At 41.8% G+C, this 17,056-nt stretch overlaps 2 protein-coding genes across 4 annotated transcripts; both read right to left on the bottom strand.

The window, feature by feature from the left end:
- Positions 1 to 616: 616 nt before the first annotated feature.
- LOC117893825 (potassium voltage-gated channel protein Shal) lies at positions 617 to 6,704 on the bottom strand. Of its 3 annotated transcripts, XM_034800579.1 has the most exons (5): positions 5,590 to 6,704; positions 5,367 to 5,529; positions 5,116 to 5,304; positions 2,631 to 2,783; positions 617 to 2,171 (listed from the first exon to the last, which is right to left on the bottom strand). In XM_034800579.1, the coding sequence occupies exons 1-5, from the start codon at positions 6,702 to 6,704 to the stop codon at positions 2,076 to 2,078; spliced, it is 1,716 nt and encodes a 571-aa protein (XP_034656470.1). In that variant the 3' UTR covers positions 617 to 2,075. The 3 variants fall into 3 exon arrangements, with proteins under 3 accessions (XP_034656470.1, XP_034656472.1, XP_034656473.1); XM_034800581.1 differs by lacking the exon at positions 2,631 to 2,783 and having other exon boundaries at positions 2,076 to 2,171; XM_034800582.1 differs by lacking the exons at positions 617 to 2,171; positions 2,631 to 2,783 and adding an exon at positions 4,477 to 4,909.
- Positions 6,705 to 6,987: 283 nt separating this feature from the next.
- Positions 6,988 to 16,734, bottom strand: LOC117893826 (UPF0389 protein GA21628). Its single transcript, XM_034800583.1, has 3 exons — positions 16,513 to 16,734; positions 15,561 to 16,457; positions 6,988 to 7,373 (listed from the first exon to the last, which is right to left on the bottom strand). The coding sequence occupies exons 1-2, from the start codon at positions 16,677 to 16,679 to the stop codon at positions 16,238 to 16,240; spliced, it is 387 nt and encodes a 128-aa protein (XP_034656474.1). The 5' UTR covers positions 16,680 to 16,734; the 3' UTR covers positions 6,988 to 7,373; positions 15,561 to 16,237.
- Between the last annotated feature and the right edge of the window lie 322 nt (positions 16,735 to 17,056).

Raw genomic sequence — 17,056 nt, forward strand, 5'->3', positions numbered from 1 at the left:
TGTGTATGGGAGAGTCAAAGGGGTAAAGTATAGTACGAGTATATAGTCGAGAGGGTTCGCTTTGTTTGGTGGAAGTAAACAGATTTCTTTATTTATTTTATTATTAATTTTTAGCTTTTCCATTCTCGGAGACCCGTGGCAGAATATTTGTTCTTGTTGTTGTTTTTGTTTTTCGAATTACATATCACTAAAAATCAAAACAGAAAAGAAATGATTTCTTCCTATTGATTTCCACTCCGTTTTCCGTTTACTTAATAGATTGGTTTTGGTTTTCTTTTAGAATATCGCTACGAGAGTTGGTTTTAGTAACCAAATGTTTGTGTGTGTTCTTGTTAGTTTTCGACTAATCGTAATCGTCTTTTTCTTGTGTGTGTTGTTTCTGCACAATTTCGTTACATCGCTAAACAAAAGTTCGTTTTTCTTTTGGATTTTTTTAAAAAAGTTTCCTTTTTGCACATTTTTTGTTTGTGTTTAGAAATTAGCAGGCAACTTAGAGAATTCGAACAAAATTAGTCAACGCCATCGTCATAATCTTCATAATTAGAGTAATCATAATAAATTTATCATACATATACATACAAGCTCCATATTTATGTTGTTTTTGTTTTTTGTTTTGTTTTTGTAAGTTGTTTACTTGAACTAATTTTAAATGTTTGATTTGTAATTTAGAATTAATTAATATACTTTGAGTTTCTGTTAGAATTTGCTAAGAGTTCTTTTTAGTTAGTTAATGCTCCAATTCTTTAAAGCCTGTCCTACACACACACACGTACATATACATTTAAATAGGGTTTCTCCTTTTGCTAACTTAGTTCTTGGAAGAAAGTTCATTATTCATTGTGTAATTTCAATAAATTTTGATTAGTTCACTTATGACATTACCATGAGGAGAGAGAGATGAAAAACTGAAACCTTTTTGCTATATACGAGTACCATAGATGCGATAAAAATTACACGAAACGGGAGAGCATTTCAGTTGGAGGTTAAAGTTTTGCTGATGAGAAACCATAGAGGGGATAGCGGATAGCCGATGAAGTTCATACCTACAAAACTACGGACCATTTAAAAAATACACGAATTTGTAATAATAATAATATTTATATAATTTGCTCCTTTTCCTACGTTCCTTTGTTCTTTCGTTTACCTATTCATTCTTCTCTATGTATTTATTTTATTCGTTTCCTTTGCTACACAAGTCATTGGCTGTTAAAATCTGTTTATTGTGTTATTTTTTTTTTTTTTTTTCTGTTTTTTGGACCCCATGCAATTTGCTTGAGGAAACTCCTCCCCCCCGCTGGACTTTCAGTGGTATTTGATCTCCTATTTGTATCCAATCCCTTGGGTATTTTAGTACACTCTTCGATCTATTTATTGCACTTCTATGCTATTATTTATGTTCACTTTAATAAAACATACACACGGTAAATTCCTCTAAAATGCTTCGGTTTCTGTTGTTTCTGTTTTTTGTTTTTTGCTGTTTGTCTTGTCACCTATATAAAGTAAATAGTGTTGCATATATTATTATTTGTATTATTATAATTATTATTACTCGGTTTATCTAATTTATTAACGGGTCCTCGCTAATCAAATCCGACTGCGCCGCCTTCAGAAACTGGGTTCGGTCGGCACTTTTATTTTATTTGTTACTTGTTTATTTACTATTTGTTATTTGGTTTTTAATGTGCTTTTTTACATTTTACACATTGAGAGATGTTTGCACTTGAATCCGCAAATGTTTATCGTTAATTAAATATCTTTTCTGTTCGTCATAAACTCGAAAATCAGATTTTAGAGATTACACTTGTGTTTCGATTTTAGTTTTTGGGTTTTTGGGTTTTTTGTTTGTATCTTTTTTGGCGACTACATACACACACACGTACGGGGGACAATTTCTACAAACGAATTCAATTTCAATTTAGTTTAAAAACTTTTCAAGTTGTACTAAACATAAATCAACTTGATCTTGATTTGGATTTTGATGTGAATGTGAATGCGAATGCAGATGCGAATGCGATTGGGGGACTGCGACAGATGCTGATTCTTATGCTGATGCTGTAGATTGGCCGTGTGCTGGCTCAGAACGAGGCCTCCACCAGGTAGGTGCCATCCATGGGCTGATTGTTTTGGCTGTTTTGAGCATTGCTGGCAGCTGGCATGTACTTGCCGCAGGCCTAAACACGAACGAGAACAAAGCGAAAATGCATTAGGGCTACAAGATTTGCAAAGGCACAATATTAATGATTAATGTGATGGCTGCAGAGTAACTAATCAAGAGTATGACTATGGCTAAGAGACGAAGCGTACGCCCAAAAGTAGACTTCACTTTGTGACAGTGTTTCACCGCGTGTCTGTGTCTTTTAGGCTGTACGCAAAAGGCGTTTGTGTCGGTGTGTTTGGTGTTTAGTGTTGTTGGGTAGAATACACACAAATTCATACACAATTATAACAAAATTCAACACACAAACTATACGTAAAAATAAGTAGTTATTTTGTTTACAGAGGGAGTTACAGAAAGCGGTTGTGAGAGACCCACCTGCAAACGCGCTCAACCCTCAGCTGCTGAGGTGTCAAGCCAAGTCAGGGGGATTATATTGGGGTTGTGGAGATTAGATATGTACAATAGTGCTTACCTGATAGCGCTGGGAGCAACAGCGACCGCAGCAGGACTGCAGCAGGCCGGCAGTACTGTGCGTCGAGTGGGCGGGACTGGCCATGGGCGAGGGCGAGCCCGGCCGCTTCGGCTGTCCGTTATAGGGTAAATCTAACTCGACAAATTCTCGATCCTTTAGTGGTTTTTTGGTCAGAGTTATTTGAGCATTTGAGAGGTGTGTACAGCCAGAGAAGAATTTTACAAAGAGAAACGAAGAATACATAGAGTACAATATCTTTTTTGGTTTTACGTTTTTTGTTTTGTTCTTTTGTTCAGAGTTTTTTTTTTTTTTGTTCAACAATTTTACAATACAGTAGGAATACAGACGGGGGTATTGGAGTAGGTTGTAGGTGGGGGTGGAGGGCCTTACACACACGCACATAGAACACAGGACAGGGTTAAATACATACAAAGAAATATATAAATACTTAGAGCGAGAGTTTTCAAGTCTCTTTCAAGTCAGAAACAACAATTAGAACATTAAGCGGGGCTTGTGGGTTTATGGGTTAAGGGGAGGGGGACTTAGGGGGTAGAAAGGGTGTCAAACATTTAAACGCTTAAAATTCTAGAATGGTAACAGAAATTATGTCTTTTTTTTCTTTGGTTTCCTAAGCAATGACAATTTTACAATAACACAATAAACACTTCAAGACAGCCAAACGTTAGGTGGCACAGGGCAGGGCTGCGGGTTGGTGGGCAGAGCAATAAATGAGAGCTAGGGCAAGGGCAGAGCCGAGCGGGACGAGGTAGAAGCAAGCGCCAGAAATTCTTCATTCAATTTTTCAATTTTTTGCTAGCTGTTAAAAACGCGTTCGGGTCTAAGTGCGATTTTTCGTTCATTTTTTCAGATTTCATTTGCAAGCTGTTAAAAACGCGTTTGCCAAAAAAACGATTTAGATTTATGGCGGGTACTGTTTTATATTTATTTGTGGTTTTAGGTGGGCATTTTGAGTGCTCATCAAGTGGTTTACGGCTAGACTAGGCTACTGCTGTGGAGGATATGAAAGGGCTATGATTTGAGGAGGAATAAACCGGGAAAATTGGGAATTTAAAATGGTAAAAGAAAATATAAAATAAAGTTGCTTCCCTTCCTGAATATTTGTGTATACTTCCTGGTTATTTTTTTGGAAGATTTTTCTATACTTTTAAAAACAAACACAAATTTTTAACACAATTAGAGCACATTTAAAAAAAAGATTCGATGCGGAATTGCGCTCTAATCAAATGTATAAAAATAAATTGAATAGTTAAATGGACTTTTTACGACTATGAACACTTAAGTGGATTTCCATTTTTCCCACTTGATGAGCAAGCTCTCAGCAATCCGATTTGTTTATACATATTTTAGGGATGGGGGCTAAGTTTTTAGTTTTCGTTTTGGGCTTAATGTTGACAGCAATCGATTGCATATGGCCAAATGGTCGTTTCCGAATGTTGCTTGGGAAGTGGGGGCGGGTTTTAGCATTCGGTTCGATGCTATTCGGTAATGACCTATTCAAACAACTTAAAACAGAACAGAGCGCATAGCATTCAACACTCAAATGGTTTGCTTTCAACAGAAGGAATCGAAAAACAACATATGTAGATACAACCAAAAAAGATACAAAAAATAAGAATTGAAAATCATAAAAATTAATTGCAACGCATAAACGAGAAATAGAGATAGAGAGAGGAGAGCAATAGATACAGTTACAGATACAGAAAAGGGATAGAGTTAAAGATAGAGAAAAATGAAGGAAGAAACAACGGAACTTGGGTACAAACCGAAAGCACTTACTTTTCAGCGTTTCTATTCATTTATCAAAGGTATAGACATTGATTTTGAATTGGCTTTTTATTATTGCTATGCATTATATTTGGTTGAGTCTGCTCTTGAAACGCTTGTGCGAAAAACATGACACAAATGGAAAACTTAGAACATATTCTATGGTACATAAGAACGGAAAATATATAATAATTATAATTATAACAATTCGTAAACAAAAAGTACGCGGATCTCATACTAAAGATTGGCATTTCAGTTCAGTTCTCTCTCTAGGGGATTTCTTTTCATAAATGGGAATTCGCGCGATTTCTGAATCCCAATCCCAATCCCAATATCCCATCCTTGACAGCCTCATGACTGCACTGGGGCTCTGGTTGTTCTGGCGGGGTTTTTGTTGTTTGGGTTGTTCTGGTTGTTGTGTGTGTGGCTTGTCATTGCTTGAGGCAAAGTGTTTTATTTTTGACTATTACATGGATGTTCAAATGTGGCTACATCTGTCGCGGGCAAAGTCCAAAGAAATAAACCGAAAAATGTACAGAGAAAGTTTTTGTGATGATTAAATTAAAATCAAATGATAAGAGCAATTAATAAATGCGCGATAGAACCATAAATATATTTATATAGAGAGAGATATACATAGAGAGAGATGTAGAAAGAGCCAGAGAGAAAGCCTTGGGGCTGCCACATCGACTATACGCACCGTTGTCTTCTCCAGACATCGCAGCAAATGATGGTGCTGAAGCTCAAAGATATCCTCGTCCCTATAGTTGTCATCCAGCTCAATGCCCGACTCCTGGGCCGCCCATCTGGCCTCAGCGGCCTTCTTCTTGTTAACAAAGGCAGCACCGGACGAGGCCTTGGCAATGCGGATGCGCGCCAAGCGAGCTTTCTGCAAGAACAATCAGTCATGAGATTTGCCTGAAGGAGGAGAATCCTGGTGGATGATCTTACCCGCTGCGCCTTGCGCTTGTCCGAGCGCTGATTCTGGTGATAGATTCTACTAAAGTTCGATACGATAACAGGTACAGGTAAGGCGATGACCAGCACACCGCTAAGCGAGCACACGCCGCCCACTATTTTGCCAGCTATTGTCTCCGGCACCATGTCGCCATAGCTGTAAGAGAAAAAGGGTAAGTATCAGGTGCAGAGGGTACAGGACTAGACTTGAACTCACCCCAGCGTCGTCATGGTGACAATGGTGTACCAGAAGGCAGCCGGAATCGATGTGAAGTTTGTGCCGTTCACATTCTTCTCGGCATAGAACATGACGGTGGCAAATATGATGATAGCCATGGCCAGCGAGAATACGAGGAAGCCCAGCTCGCTGGCGCACGACTTGAGCGTGTAGCCGAGGATCCGGAGACCCTGCGAGTGGCGGGAGAACTTGAAGATGCGAAAGACGCGGAAGACTCGCAGGGTGACAAAGGCACCGCTGACGTCGTCGTTGTCGGTGATGCCCAGACCGATGTAGTAGGGCAGGATGGCCACCACATCGATGATGCTCATCACGGAGCGCACGAACTTGCACCGATCGGGGGCGGCAAAGAGTCGCAGCAGATACTCGGCGCTGAAGATCATCACGCAGGCGGTGTCCAGGCAGAAGAAGACGATCTTGTAGCGCTCGCCGCACGGCAGCGTGCCCGCCCGGCCCGGTCTGTGTCCGCACGGCACCGTCTCCACCACATTGGCCATCACAGAGACGGCGATGAAGAAGCCGGTGACGTAGTAGAAGACCAGGGCACTGGTCGACGTGTGCGGGTTCTCGAAGGCACGCCACATCTTCTGCCGTATGTTGGTCAATTGCTGCAGGTTCTGATCCCCATTCTCCGACAGTTTGTCGTCCATGAGGCGCTCGGCATTCTCTCGCTTCCGATCCCGATAGTCCTCGTAGCAGCAGTCACCAATCACGTCCGGCATGATGCCGAAGAAGGCCAGCTCCTCGTCGTAGCTGGTGAGGCATTCGTGTTTGGGGTAGTGCAGCTTGCCCGTCCGATAGTAGTTGAGTATGTGGCGGAATATGTCCGGATCCCGGTCAAAGAAGTACTCTTTGCAGTCCTCGTCGTAGAAGAACTCCCGCTCATTGGAGCCGAGCAACGTGTCCGGGTACTTCTCGAGGGTGTTGCGCCAGGTCTCAAAGCGTCGGCCGGATACATTGATCAGCAGCTTCTCGTCGTCCGTCTTGCGTCGGTCCTTGGGCACGGGGGGCGGTGGCAGTGGTAGGGAGGCTATCGGCACCCAACCGATGGCCGCCGCCCGTGCAAAGGGAAGCCAAGCGGCGACCGAGGCCATGCTATTGGGTGGAATGTTTCAGTGTCCCGGTTGTCGTTCAAAAGTGGGTGGCTCTCGCGGGCTGTCTCTCCCTCTCTCTATGTCTTCCTTTTCTTTTCCTTTTCCTTTGCACTTTGCTCTTTATCGTCCTGTGGTGTTATCCTTTTTCAGGGTTATCTCCTATGTTGTTTTGGCAGTTGAGTTTTGTGCGGATGGTGGCGTGGGGAGCTTCCAGAGCGGTAGGACGTCACTCTATCTCGTTCTCTCTCGCTCTCGCTCTCGCCCTCTCTCTCTCTTCTCTTTCTATATATGATTAACTCCTAAATTAAAGCTTTTATTTCTGTTGTCCAGCTCGTCGTCGGCCTCGCTTTCGGCCTCTCCTTTGCTCTTGGTTCTGCTTTTGCTTTTGCTCTTCTTCTTGCTTATCCTTGAGGTCTGCTTATTGTGTGATGCGTGCATTTTTGAACTGCTTGCCAAGCAGTGTTTTATTGCTTAAACTTATTGCTGTCATTTTTGCTCTTATTGTAGTTGTTGTTGCTTCTGCGTCTGCTTCCGTCACTGCCGTCTCTCTGCTGTTTGCTGCTGCTGCTGCTGCTGCTGATTCTGGCTCTTCTTGTTTTATTGTTCGCCGCAGGGATATGAAATGTTTCCTATGTGTGTACTCTATCTAAGTTTCGTTGTGCAGCAGCACTGCAAAAGAGAAAGAGAAACAGACAGAAAGAGAGTGAGAAAGAGATACAAAGAGAGTTGAGTTGAAAAGTTTTGCGGGAGTTTGAAAACAAGTTGTCACTGGGGAGAGCAGTGGGAGGAGAGTTTTATAGTTCAACGAAAAGTTTTCAGTTGGCACGCACACACACACACACCGGACACCCACATATAAATGTAATTACAGTTAAAAGTTTGTCTGCCATTTCATAGTGTGGCCTTATGTTGAACACAAGTTTGTGTTTTTTTTGTAAATATTAATTAAGAAAATAAAAGCAGACAAAAAGAAAACGTTTAAGGAAAATATATTTAATGTTTCTTATTGTTAGTATGCAATTTTAAAATATTTGTAGTATTTATTCGGAAATTAAAACGTTCAGTTCTAAGTCCCAGCGCAACATGCACACCTAATTTAATTCAGTTTGTTTACTATTCAAACATTTAACTAAAGACTCTTCTTGATTTCTTCTTAAACAATAGACAATTTATACTTAAATTGCTATTGAATTCGTGGAAGCTATTAGCCCCCTAAGAAAATCATTCTAATGGGTTGAGTGGGTTGTGCATTGAGAATAAAATACACTCACATTTAATTTAATTTCAAGAAACTGTTTGAATTCACTTCAATCGGATTGTAAAGTTTATGGGGAATCCCAGGCAATAGAATTTCGGACTTTCTCAAAGCATAAATATTATCATAAATCTGCGGGAACAAAACAATAGTAATACAGACAGGCACAGACCCACACAAACACACATCGACCCACGACGACCCACTCGTCTATTTCTCGCTTCACTTGTTTATATTGTCAATTTATCGTACCCCTCATGGTAACCCACTCTCCCCACTCCCCCACTGGATATATATAATGATTCACAGCAACAGAAATCGACAGACAACGCCATTCAATGCGTTTTTCGGGCAACGTTCTGTCTAAATATTTAAACGAGGCAAACACAATCGAACGGGGGGGGCACGGAATCGTAGCGAAGGGTTCTGTTTCTGTGTTTCTGTTGCTGTTGCTGGTTCTGCTTTACTAGTCCAGCAGCTGAGACCATTTTAATGGGTCGAACGTACCGACGGAATGACCATTCGACCGTCTCCCCATCTGCCTAGGTCTGGCTGGCTCTGGTGTGGGTTCTGTTTCTGGTGGTTGGGAATGGCCCGCCAATGAGTGGATGTTGGTATGGGATGCGTGGGTGGCTCTGCCAGGCGCAAGAAGCACAAATTTATGTGCATTTCTGTAGACAGTAAACACACTGCAAATTTCCTTTAGGCCACAAGTCATTTTGCCAACGACAATTAAAACGCAAAAACTTTTTGCTTCTTCTGTGTGTTTGCTCCTCCCTCATCCCATCTCATCTCATCGGCCTACCCAGCGGGGGTGGAGCTGTGACAAAAAGTCATTTGTTTCCATAAATGTCAGGGCATGGCATGGCTCTTGAAGTCTATATAATGTGTGTCTTTGATTTATATAATATTTATGGCTCTCGCACTGGCACTGGCACTGCCAAGATGCTTCCTTCACTGGCCAAGTGCACATCGAACTGTACTTCATCCACTCGTGGTTAGTGGAAGGACTTATCTAGGTATAGATATCTCCGAATGGTGTGCAAAAGTGTTTTCATATTCATGGCCGGCTGTCACATCCCTGACGTTGGCTTGGCCACTTCCCTGAAAGGGGTTCAGCGGGAGCCTAGAGCAGGAGCAGATATTTGCCATAACAACAGCCATTAGGAGTTATTAGTTATTTGATGGCAGAACACTGAGACACGCCACGGCCACAAAGAAAGAGGATAAGGTTGGACAAGGTTATGTCTCAGCTAAGGTGAATTTATGGGCATGGGTTTTATATTCTTTGGTCTACTTTACATGCGAAATGCATATTAACGCTTGTAATTCGATTGATGACTGTCAGCGCTTGTTTGTCTTTGGAAGAGTTTCTATTTATTTGGCAATTTAGATACTTCAAGTAGGGTTATATCGACGCCCCTAATGAATCCGTTCGTGTCACTTAATTCAGTTCAATGCGATTCACTTTTCTATTGCTATTGATTTTTCAACATTTCAAATCTATCGCATCATTAATTATTCAAGCACTTGGCACTTGCATTATTGCCGTCAAAGCAATTTTACCTTGACAATAATTGTGGGAAATCTATGGACATTCGTGCACATGTATGAGTACTTGCATAACCATCCTTCAACGCTTTTGGCGTACATTAAGCGATGAAGAGTCAAACAAACTGACAGTTTCCATCCCACACCACTCAGCAAACGTGCTGATGCCACCCCAGAAACCCCACTGAAACCACTCCAAAACACTCTCCACCCACACAGTGTACACTATCGGATGCCAGAGAATGGCAGACAATGGGCCATGGATTCGCTCCCAGAGGTCCGTCGTGTCAGGCCTTAATGTTTTAATGCCACATTATCCTATCAACGATTTTCCACTATGGATTGACGTTCGTCGTAGTCGTTGACCTTGCCTTGCTTTTCGCCGTGGACGAAATGGAAATTAATCAATGCCGTTTGCTCTGCCCTGTCCCCTGTCCCCTGTCCCCTGTCGCCTATCCTCTTTGCTGACGGTGATGTTGATGTCTGGATGTCGTTAGGTTATACAAGGACCAGGATCCATTCACGTATTCTGTGCGTGTTGTGTGCCATCAAAATAAATTGTCAAACATCAAATGGGTGCAGTGGCGGGAGGTAGAGCACGAGCAGAAGCCCTCCAGCAGCCCCAGCAGCAGAGAGTGAGAGGCAACACCTTGGGGCTGTTGGCAGTAGGCAGCAGGCAGCAGGGTCTACGGAGGTCAGGGATCAGTGGCTGACGTTGACTTCCGCTGGACTCAAAACAAAGGCGCCACATGTCCTTATTATATTTCTTTTTTCGTCTTTCTGTAGGCTTTCATTAATTATTTGCATAGTTTATTTTAGTTTACGAGCAGGGCAGGGCAGGGCAGGGCATCGCTGAGCATAGAGGGGCAGGGGTGCCTAATTATTCGCCAGTTAGTTGGCTGCTGCCTTTGGGGAACAGCCCCCCTCCGTCTCCGTCTCCGTCTCTTTCTCAAGGTTACATTTTGTTGTTTGTACCTTTCCACGAGAGTGGGCGGCCCGAACAATGGCCCTGCATCTCTCATCTCTCATCATAATGATTCGCATCCATCTGTCCATCCATCCACACTGTGCTCCCATCAACCAACATTGTAGATCATTCCGAGTGGGTGGATTTGGACTTGGTCTTGCCTCTTGCGACGGGCATAATAAACATTTCAATCAACTGAATTTTCCGGCCTCAAAACTGATCTTGAAGGTGAATAGAATGAACTTTTTTGTGGTTCATTATTGTGTATAGGAAATATACAGAAAAACGATTGAATTGCCTGAATTGAACTTAATAAAAGTTCATTTATGATATAGTATTTTTTGTGGATGAAAGAAGGCCACACAAATATTTCGTAGAATATTGTTTGTTGCTATAAGATTGCCGGAAGTTTACAATAGTATTTTTTTGTTGAGCGATTTTAAATCAAATATTTTTTAAATACTATTCCCCAAGGGAGATTCTAATTGATGTCATAACTCTCATTAAATTTTGCACTCACATTTCCATAGCATACTTATCCGAACTGAATAAACACCATAAATATATAAAATATTCCAACGAATTCATTGCCATAATTATCTTCTGTCTGTGCCTTTCAGGGCATATCAACTTCCATGCCTTCTCATTAGAATATTTTCCCTCCAATGCCACTTCCTCCCCTTCGTCTCGGTTTGCTTTCACTTTTCCCTCTGCTTTGTTTTTTTTGTTGTTGTTGTTTATTACGCAGCCCCCAACCTCCCCTCGGGACCATTCCATTCAATTCGGGTGGGCCCCAAAATGCTAGTTAGGCATTAATGTACGAAATACACGAAAAATCTACGGAAATCCTGTGAAATTTTCTCCTGCTCTTGCGTGGGTTTCAGTTATTATGATGACTTAACTTTCCTCTCTTCGCTCTTTTTCTAGCAAAACGGAAGCTATTCCGAGGTACTACAACTATTACTACTACTACTATATGGGTGAAGCCAGTGCCAGTTAACAGCCAATTGCAACTTTGAGGCCAAATACTAAATTGGGAAGCATTTCCAGATCATAAACGCAATTTTATAGCCTATGGTGGGGTGGGGTGGGCATTTCCATTTTGTATTTTTATTGCCAATAAGTTAACAATGTTTACTTTTAGTTGTTCGTTTTCTATTTTTAAACAATCACAACAGAATCTCCCCTGCTCACCACTCCATCCCAACCCCCCCACATCGTCAGTTCAACATTTTCCGTACAATTTTCCTTTCTTTTCTTTTGTTTACAAGCCATATTTTTCTTTCCTTTTTTTGTTGTATTCTCTGGGTTAAAGAAAAATGAGAAATACATGCGGGTATGTGTGTGTGTTCAAATGGGCAGCAAGAAAGAGAGATAGCGGGGAGAAAAAAGCGAGACCAAGTGTGGGTGAGAAGGAAAGAGTGAGAAAGGGAGAGAGAGCGAGAAACTTTTTGTGTCTCTGCGCCTGCTCATGGGACCCTGGGCACCCGCTGCCACTTGGGTTTAGGTTTTGGTGGGACCTTAGGATTCAGATTGGGATTGGTTCGGGTCGAGTCTACGAGTGCTACGTTGTCTCGGCTCAACATCAAACATTTTGCCTTATGAGCAGTTTATAATTTTGCTTGCCTTTTGCCTTTCTTTTTTTTTTTGCAACCATCTATGCTGCTTATGTCTGTCCCTGTCCCTGTCGTACAGGTCCTAAGTAGAGGCTTATGTGTCCTCCCACTAAGCACTTACTCAATTGAAGGTGTCTCCGGCACGAATAAGGTGTCTATTTGGCAAGCATTTCAAAGGAATTCGTGTGACTTATGGCCGGTTTTTTCTTGCCTGCTTGATGGAAATTAATTAGTTTCTATTTGTAATTGCAATCTATGGGGCAATTTTATTGGTGATTCAATCATACGAATGTGTAGAAACGTACGTGTAAAAGTCACGTATACAGCTATAACATCTATAAATAAGTCTGATTTAGTCTGTTGCCTAATGTAACTAGTGTAATAAATGGGCTTCTTTGGCATTCCTTGAGAGCCATTGAATGAATACTCAAACACATATGTATGTCTGAATATTCCTTAGACTTACATAAATTAGACTTACAATAAATAAAATATTTAAAATTTGTTTAAGGCAATAAAATATACAAATGTTCATTGCGCGTATATTAATCTCTTTTTTTGTTTAACAATGAATTAACTCACTTCACAATCTTTAATTGAAAGCATTTAATGGTAAAATACATTTTGTATTTAAACACCGAATGTATAAGCGTTCTGCAATTAATCATCGTATTGAAGAGCGTATTTTCTGTCAGGGCAATGTGAAATTTAATCTGATTAATTTCCCGATATGCTTTTAATGGCTACCTTCATATTTTACGAGCATTCCACTTCCGTTTTACATTTTATTTGAATCCATTTTGTATATAGTATTTACAATATGATGCGGCGGCAGCACAGTGCGTATGCTTATTATTAATTTAAAACATATCCCATACGTCATGTGGTTCCAGAGGACAATGCAGGAAATATGTAGAATTCGATTACTCGCACAAGCTGATTTATTATTAAAATTGCGTGTACAGCACAAGTATGGGCCACTACAGGAGATCGAAAGGCAAGGCACGTGCAACGTATTGGCTTACATAATGAATGGGCGATGGATGGGCATGGACAATGGGGTGAAGAACACTGGGCGAGACTTTCGTTTTGCTATTCAAATTAATTGAGAAACTCATAAAAAACTTTAGAGAGTTTTGGCTATCAGACCGCCAGCATCGCCAGCTGGAGCCAGCCCCAGTGCATCCACTCCATAGAAAAAACCCACCCAAAAAGTTTTCTAATGCCGGCCCTGACTGTAACGAGGGGAAGAACTGAGACTGAGAACGTGCAAGTGACCCAAAGAGCGTGCGAATGGGCCGCATATAGGATTTGCAGAGGGGTGCTGAGGCCAATGGGGTAATTTATGTAGGCCCGCTAAGTCCTTCCATGCGTGAAATGTGATTATATCTGCGTATAAATACGCAGACAAGTGTGACCGTTCGTATGTACATATGTGCGGGGGAGAGAGAAGATAAAGAGAAGAACGAGGCAATAGCAGCATGTGTGATAACCAGAGATGCGAAAGCTGCTCTGGCAAACGCATCCCATAAATGGCCACTAAAAACCCAAAAGGTTAAATCTATTTAAAAACATAGTTTTTATAAATAAAGTCTTAAAATAAACAAGCATTGCTGTTTCTACCCAATTAAAACGAGAAACTCAATCATTTTCCAATAACTCTAGCACTTCAGAAACCAAAAACCACATCTCAAAATACATAACCCAACGGACAGCTCTCCAATCAAATCTAAATCTGCAACCGCAAAACCACTCTGAGAATTTGCCGAAACCTAACCGAAATCTATATAAATAATCCGCCCAACCGCCCCGTGTTCTCAGATGCCGCCATCCATCCCATTCAGAGCACGAGGGCACATGGCCATTCCCTGCTGATAACAGCAACAACAAATGCAAGCAGTGCTGCAGGCTGCGCTGCCCTCGTCTTATGCTGCTGCTGCTGTGCATTAAGCGCGTCATCACACACACACACACACGCACCAACGCACCCACACTCATGGACAAAGAAACAAAGCTGTGTTTGTGTATATGTATCAGTGTTACAGTGGGGCTTTGTTGTTGCGCCAAAAACCAAGCCAAGGATTTTTCGCACGTTTACGCCAGCAAAATGGACCGACAGACGGAAGAATGGACAGCGCTGCTGCGACTGCTGCTGCGACTGCTCTCTTTCTCTCCTACAGACGACCTTCACTTAAGCATAACAAGAGCGGGGGATTAGGCGACGGACCATTACCGTCTACCTTTGCAAAGAGTATTAAGATTTTAGACAGAATTTTGCCACACTAAGAATTAGGGCTATCCTTGATTAGTGACAAGCGGCTAGCCATGTCCATCAGTCCGTTTATCTTCTAATATATCAGCTATGTTATCTCTCTGAAACTTCCCATAATGATAGGTAGATATTTACAGAGACATTTCTGATAGCCGGAATAAAACACTTTACCACTTATGGATAAATAACTACCCATAGTTACGATCGTTGGAATAACATTTTTGATTACAACTTTATCAGTGGATCCACTATCTCAGCTAAATTAAAACACTATTTCATGGTACTGCCAAAGGACTGATTTATGTGCAAGAGTATCAGAATGCTTTGCTAGGTACCCTGCCCATGCTTTCACTTCAGTTTCATTGTGGCTTTCTGGCTGTCTGGCTGGATGGAATGGATGAATATATTAATATCATAAACGTGGGCGGAGTGGCTGGGAGACTCGTGCTGCAATGGAGGTCTTAAATAGGCCAGATATGCAGCTAAAACCGCTGCAACAACAACAACTTGTTGTATTTACTGACTGCACGCCAAGCAGAACAATTAAAATATGTTTTTTTAAAAGCTTTTTTTTGTCACTCAACAAGGACATCATGGGCGGCATTTCAAATCAGTTGTACTCGTATATTCCGACATATGTATGTGTGTATGTGTGTGTACTTTTTTGTTGTTGTATTTTTTATACACATTTTTTGGTTGTTTTTGTCTTTTTATGGGATTGTCGTGCGTTCGTTCGCCAGCAGCCAGCAACATTCGCGGATACACACATTTTCACAAATCAAAAAAGCAAACGAATATTGCCACACACACACACACTCCCACTCACTCACTCACACACTCCCACCCGCAAAAACACACAGACACACACAAACCCGAAAGAGAGACGGCGAAGCAGGCAGGAAAAATCTCTCGCGAATGCCTATTTTTTATGGATTTTCTGGCCAGGCAATCTGCTTTTCCTGCTGTTTTTTGACGGATAAAACAATTTGTTTACTATTATTTATTTTTCAATACTTTTTTTTCGAGCAGCTTCACGTTTGTTGATCCTCTCTCCCTCTCTCTTTACGCTCTTTTCAAAGCAGTAGGAGCATGAGGCACACGCTTGCATGAATGGTATGAGGGCATACACACACACACACTCCCACAGGCACACCACTTCTGGGGCTTATTACATTTTACACTTGTCGCCTCTTACACTTGCTTCGTCGTTCCGTTAGCCGCACCACACTCGCCTCCACACTATTTTAATAAACATTTCTTGTACATTTTTGCTCTCTTTTTCAGCTAGTAGCTTCTTTGGAAATTTTTTCCGAGCTTTCCTTTGGCTATTCTGTGGCTATTTTTTCTTTTCTGGCTTTTCTATTGCCTGCACGCACGATTGCCACAAAACTTTGGGGCACAACTGCGTCCCGCTGTGGGCTCTGGGGGCGCTGCTCCGAGTTCAAATGCTCACGACAAACTGAAAGTGAAAAGCGACGGCGCCTCCGACAATGAGCATCCGAATCCGGGACACAAAACGTACGGCGGAGTCAGCTCTCACCGCGTCGGCGCTCTCGTCCGTGCAAGTGGTGGCCACCGAAACGAAACAGATGTTGCTCGGCTGCGGTTGCTCGCTTGCAGCGTTTTCAATTGCATCTGGGAGCTGGAACACTGCACATGTACTCATAAAATATTTATTACAAATATCACTGAATATCAAGCATGTGGATGTGGTTATACCAAGAAAAGTCTAACTAAATGTGATTAATGGTGCAGGTCTATAAATATCTAACAATTCAATTTTTATCTAAACAAACTTCACGAAAAAACACCAGAAATAATCAACAATCATTGCGAGTGGGGGTGTTGAGGCTTCTCTTCTATTTCTGTTTCCTATTTGGTGGTGGCTGGGGCTGCTGCAGCAGCTCCCTCAGGCTGGAGCTCATTGAACTGCTTGTGCCATTCCAGATTCATCTTGGTCACGGACTCTCCCCGTTTGGCCGCCTGCTTTCCGCTGTAGACCATAATGCCGCAGCCGACAACTGTCAGTAAAATCATGATGTTGGCCAGGCGGATGCGCATTTTGTTGCGAACACGTTCCATCTCATCCTGGCTGCAAGCAGTAGTAACAGTAACTAATATTTAACCACCTGTTAGTCGACACATACCTGACGAAAGCTGGAACATCAGCCTGCGACTTGTATTTGCCGCTCCATACCAAAAACCGTTTCTCCATATTGTTGGGCTGGTGGTTCTTAATCGCCTGTCTCAGTTGGTTGGTGCTGCCAAAGGAGCGGCGCACCAGGCTGCCAATTAGCGCGTATTTATTAAACATGTTCGGTTTTTGTAGAAAATTTTTTTTTTGTTTGTTATTTAATCGCTACAGCGAATTGGATGGTCGCACGACGATGAATCCGCATTGAAGAAGTAAGTGTTGCCAATTTAGCCATTTTCCCATAGATCTAGCGTTTTTCAATTGCCAAATGCGGGACAAACTGTAAAATATCGGGTAGCAGAAATTATAGCTATTTTACAATATATTTTTGCGTTATTCTAGTTTTTCAAAACATCTGCCATCTTCCATTATTTATATGCTTTTCTTAAGTACTTTGTAGTATTGTTTCCTTGTGAACGGCAAAAATAAGATCGACAAGTCAAAAGAGCATTTAATTGAAACGAGTTTTATACTATCACTGACGAAGTATTTCAGAA

The sequence above is a fragment of the Drosophila subobscura genome, chromosome J (assembly GCF_008121235.1).
Source record: "Drosophila subobscura isolate 14011-0131.10 chromosome J, UCBerk_Dsub_1.0, whole genome shotgun sequence".
NCBI classification, from domain to species: Eukaryota; Metazoa; Arthropoda; class Insecta; order Diptera; family Drosophilidae; genus Drosophila; species Drosophila subobscura.

Coding starts and splice junctions, on each gene's coding strand:
- LOC117893825 (XM_034800579.1), bottom strand. CDS start 6,704: ATGGCCTCGGTCGCCGCTTGGCTTCCCTTTGCACGGGCGGCGGCCATC. Junction 5,530..5,589: donor GTCACCATGACGACGCTGGG/GTGAGTTCAAGT, acceptor TTTCTCTTACAG/CTATGGCGACATGGTGCCGG. Junction 2,172..2,630: donor GTTGCTCCCAGCGCTATCAG/GTAAGCACTATT, acceptor GTTCGTGTTTAG/GCCTGCGGCAAGTACATGCC.
- LOC117893826 (XM_034800583.1), bottom strand. CDS start 16,679: ATGTTTAATAAATACGCGCTAATTGGCAGCCTGGTGCGCCGCTCCTTT. Junction 16,458..16,512: donor GATGTTCCAGCTTTCGTCAG/GTATGTGTCGAC, acceptor TACTGCTTGCAG/CCAGGATGAGATGGAACGTG.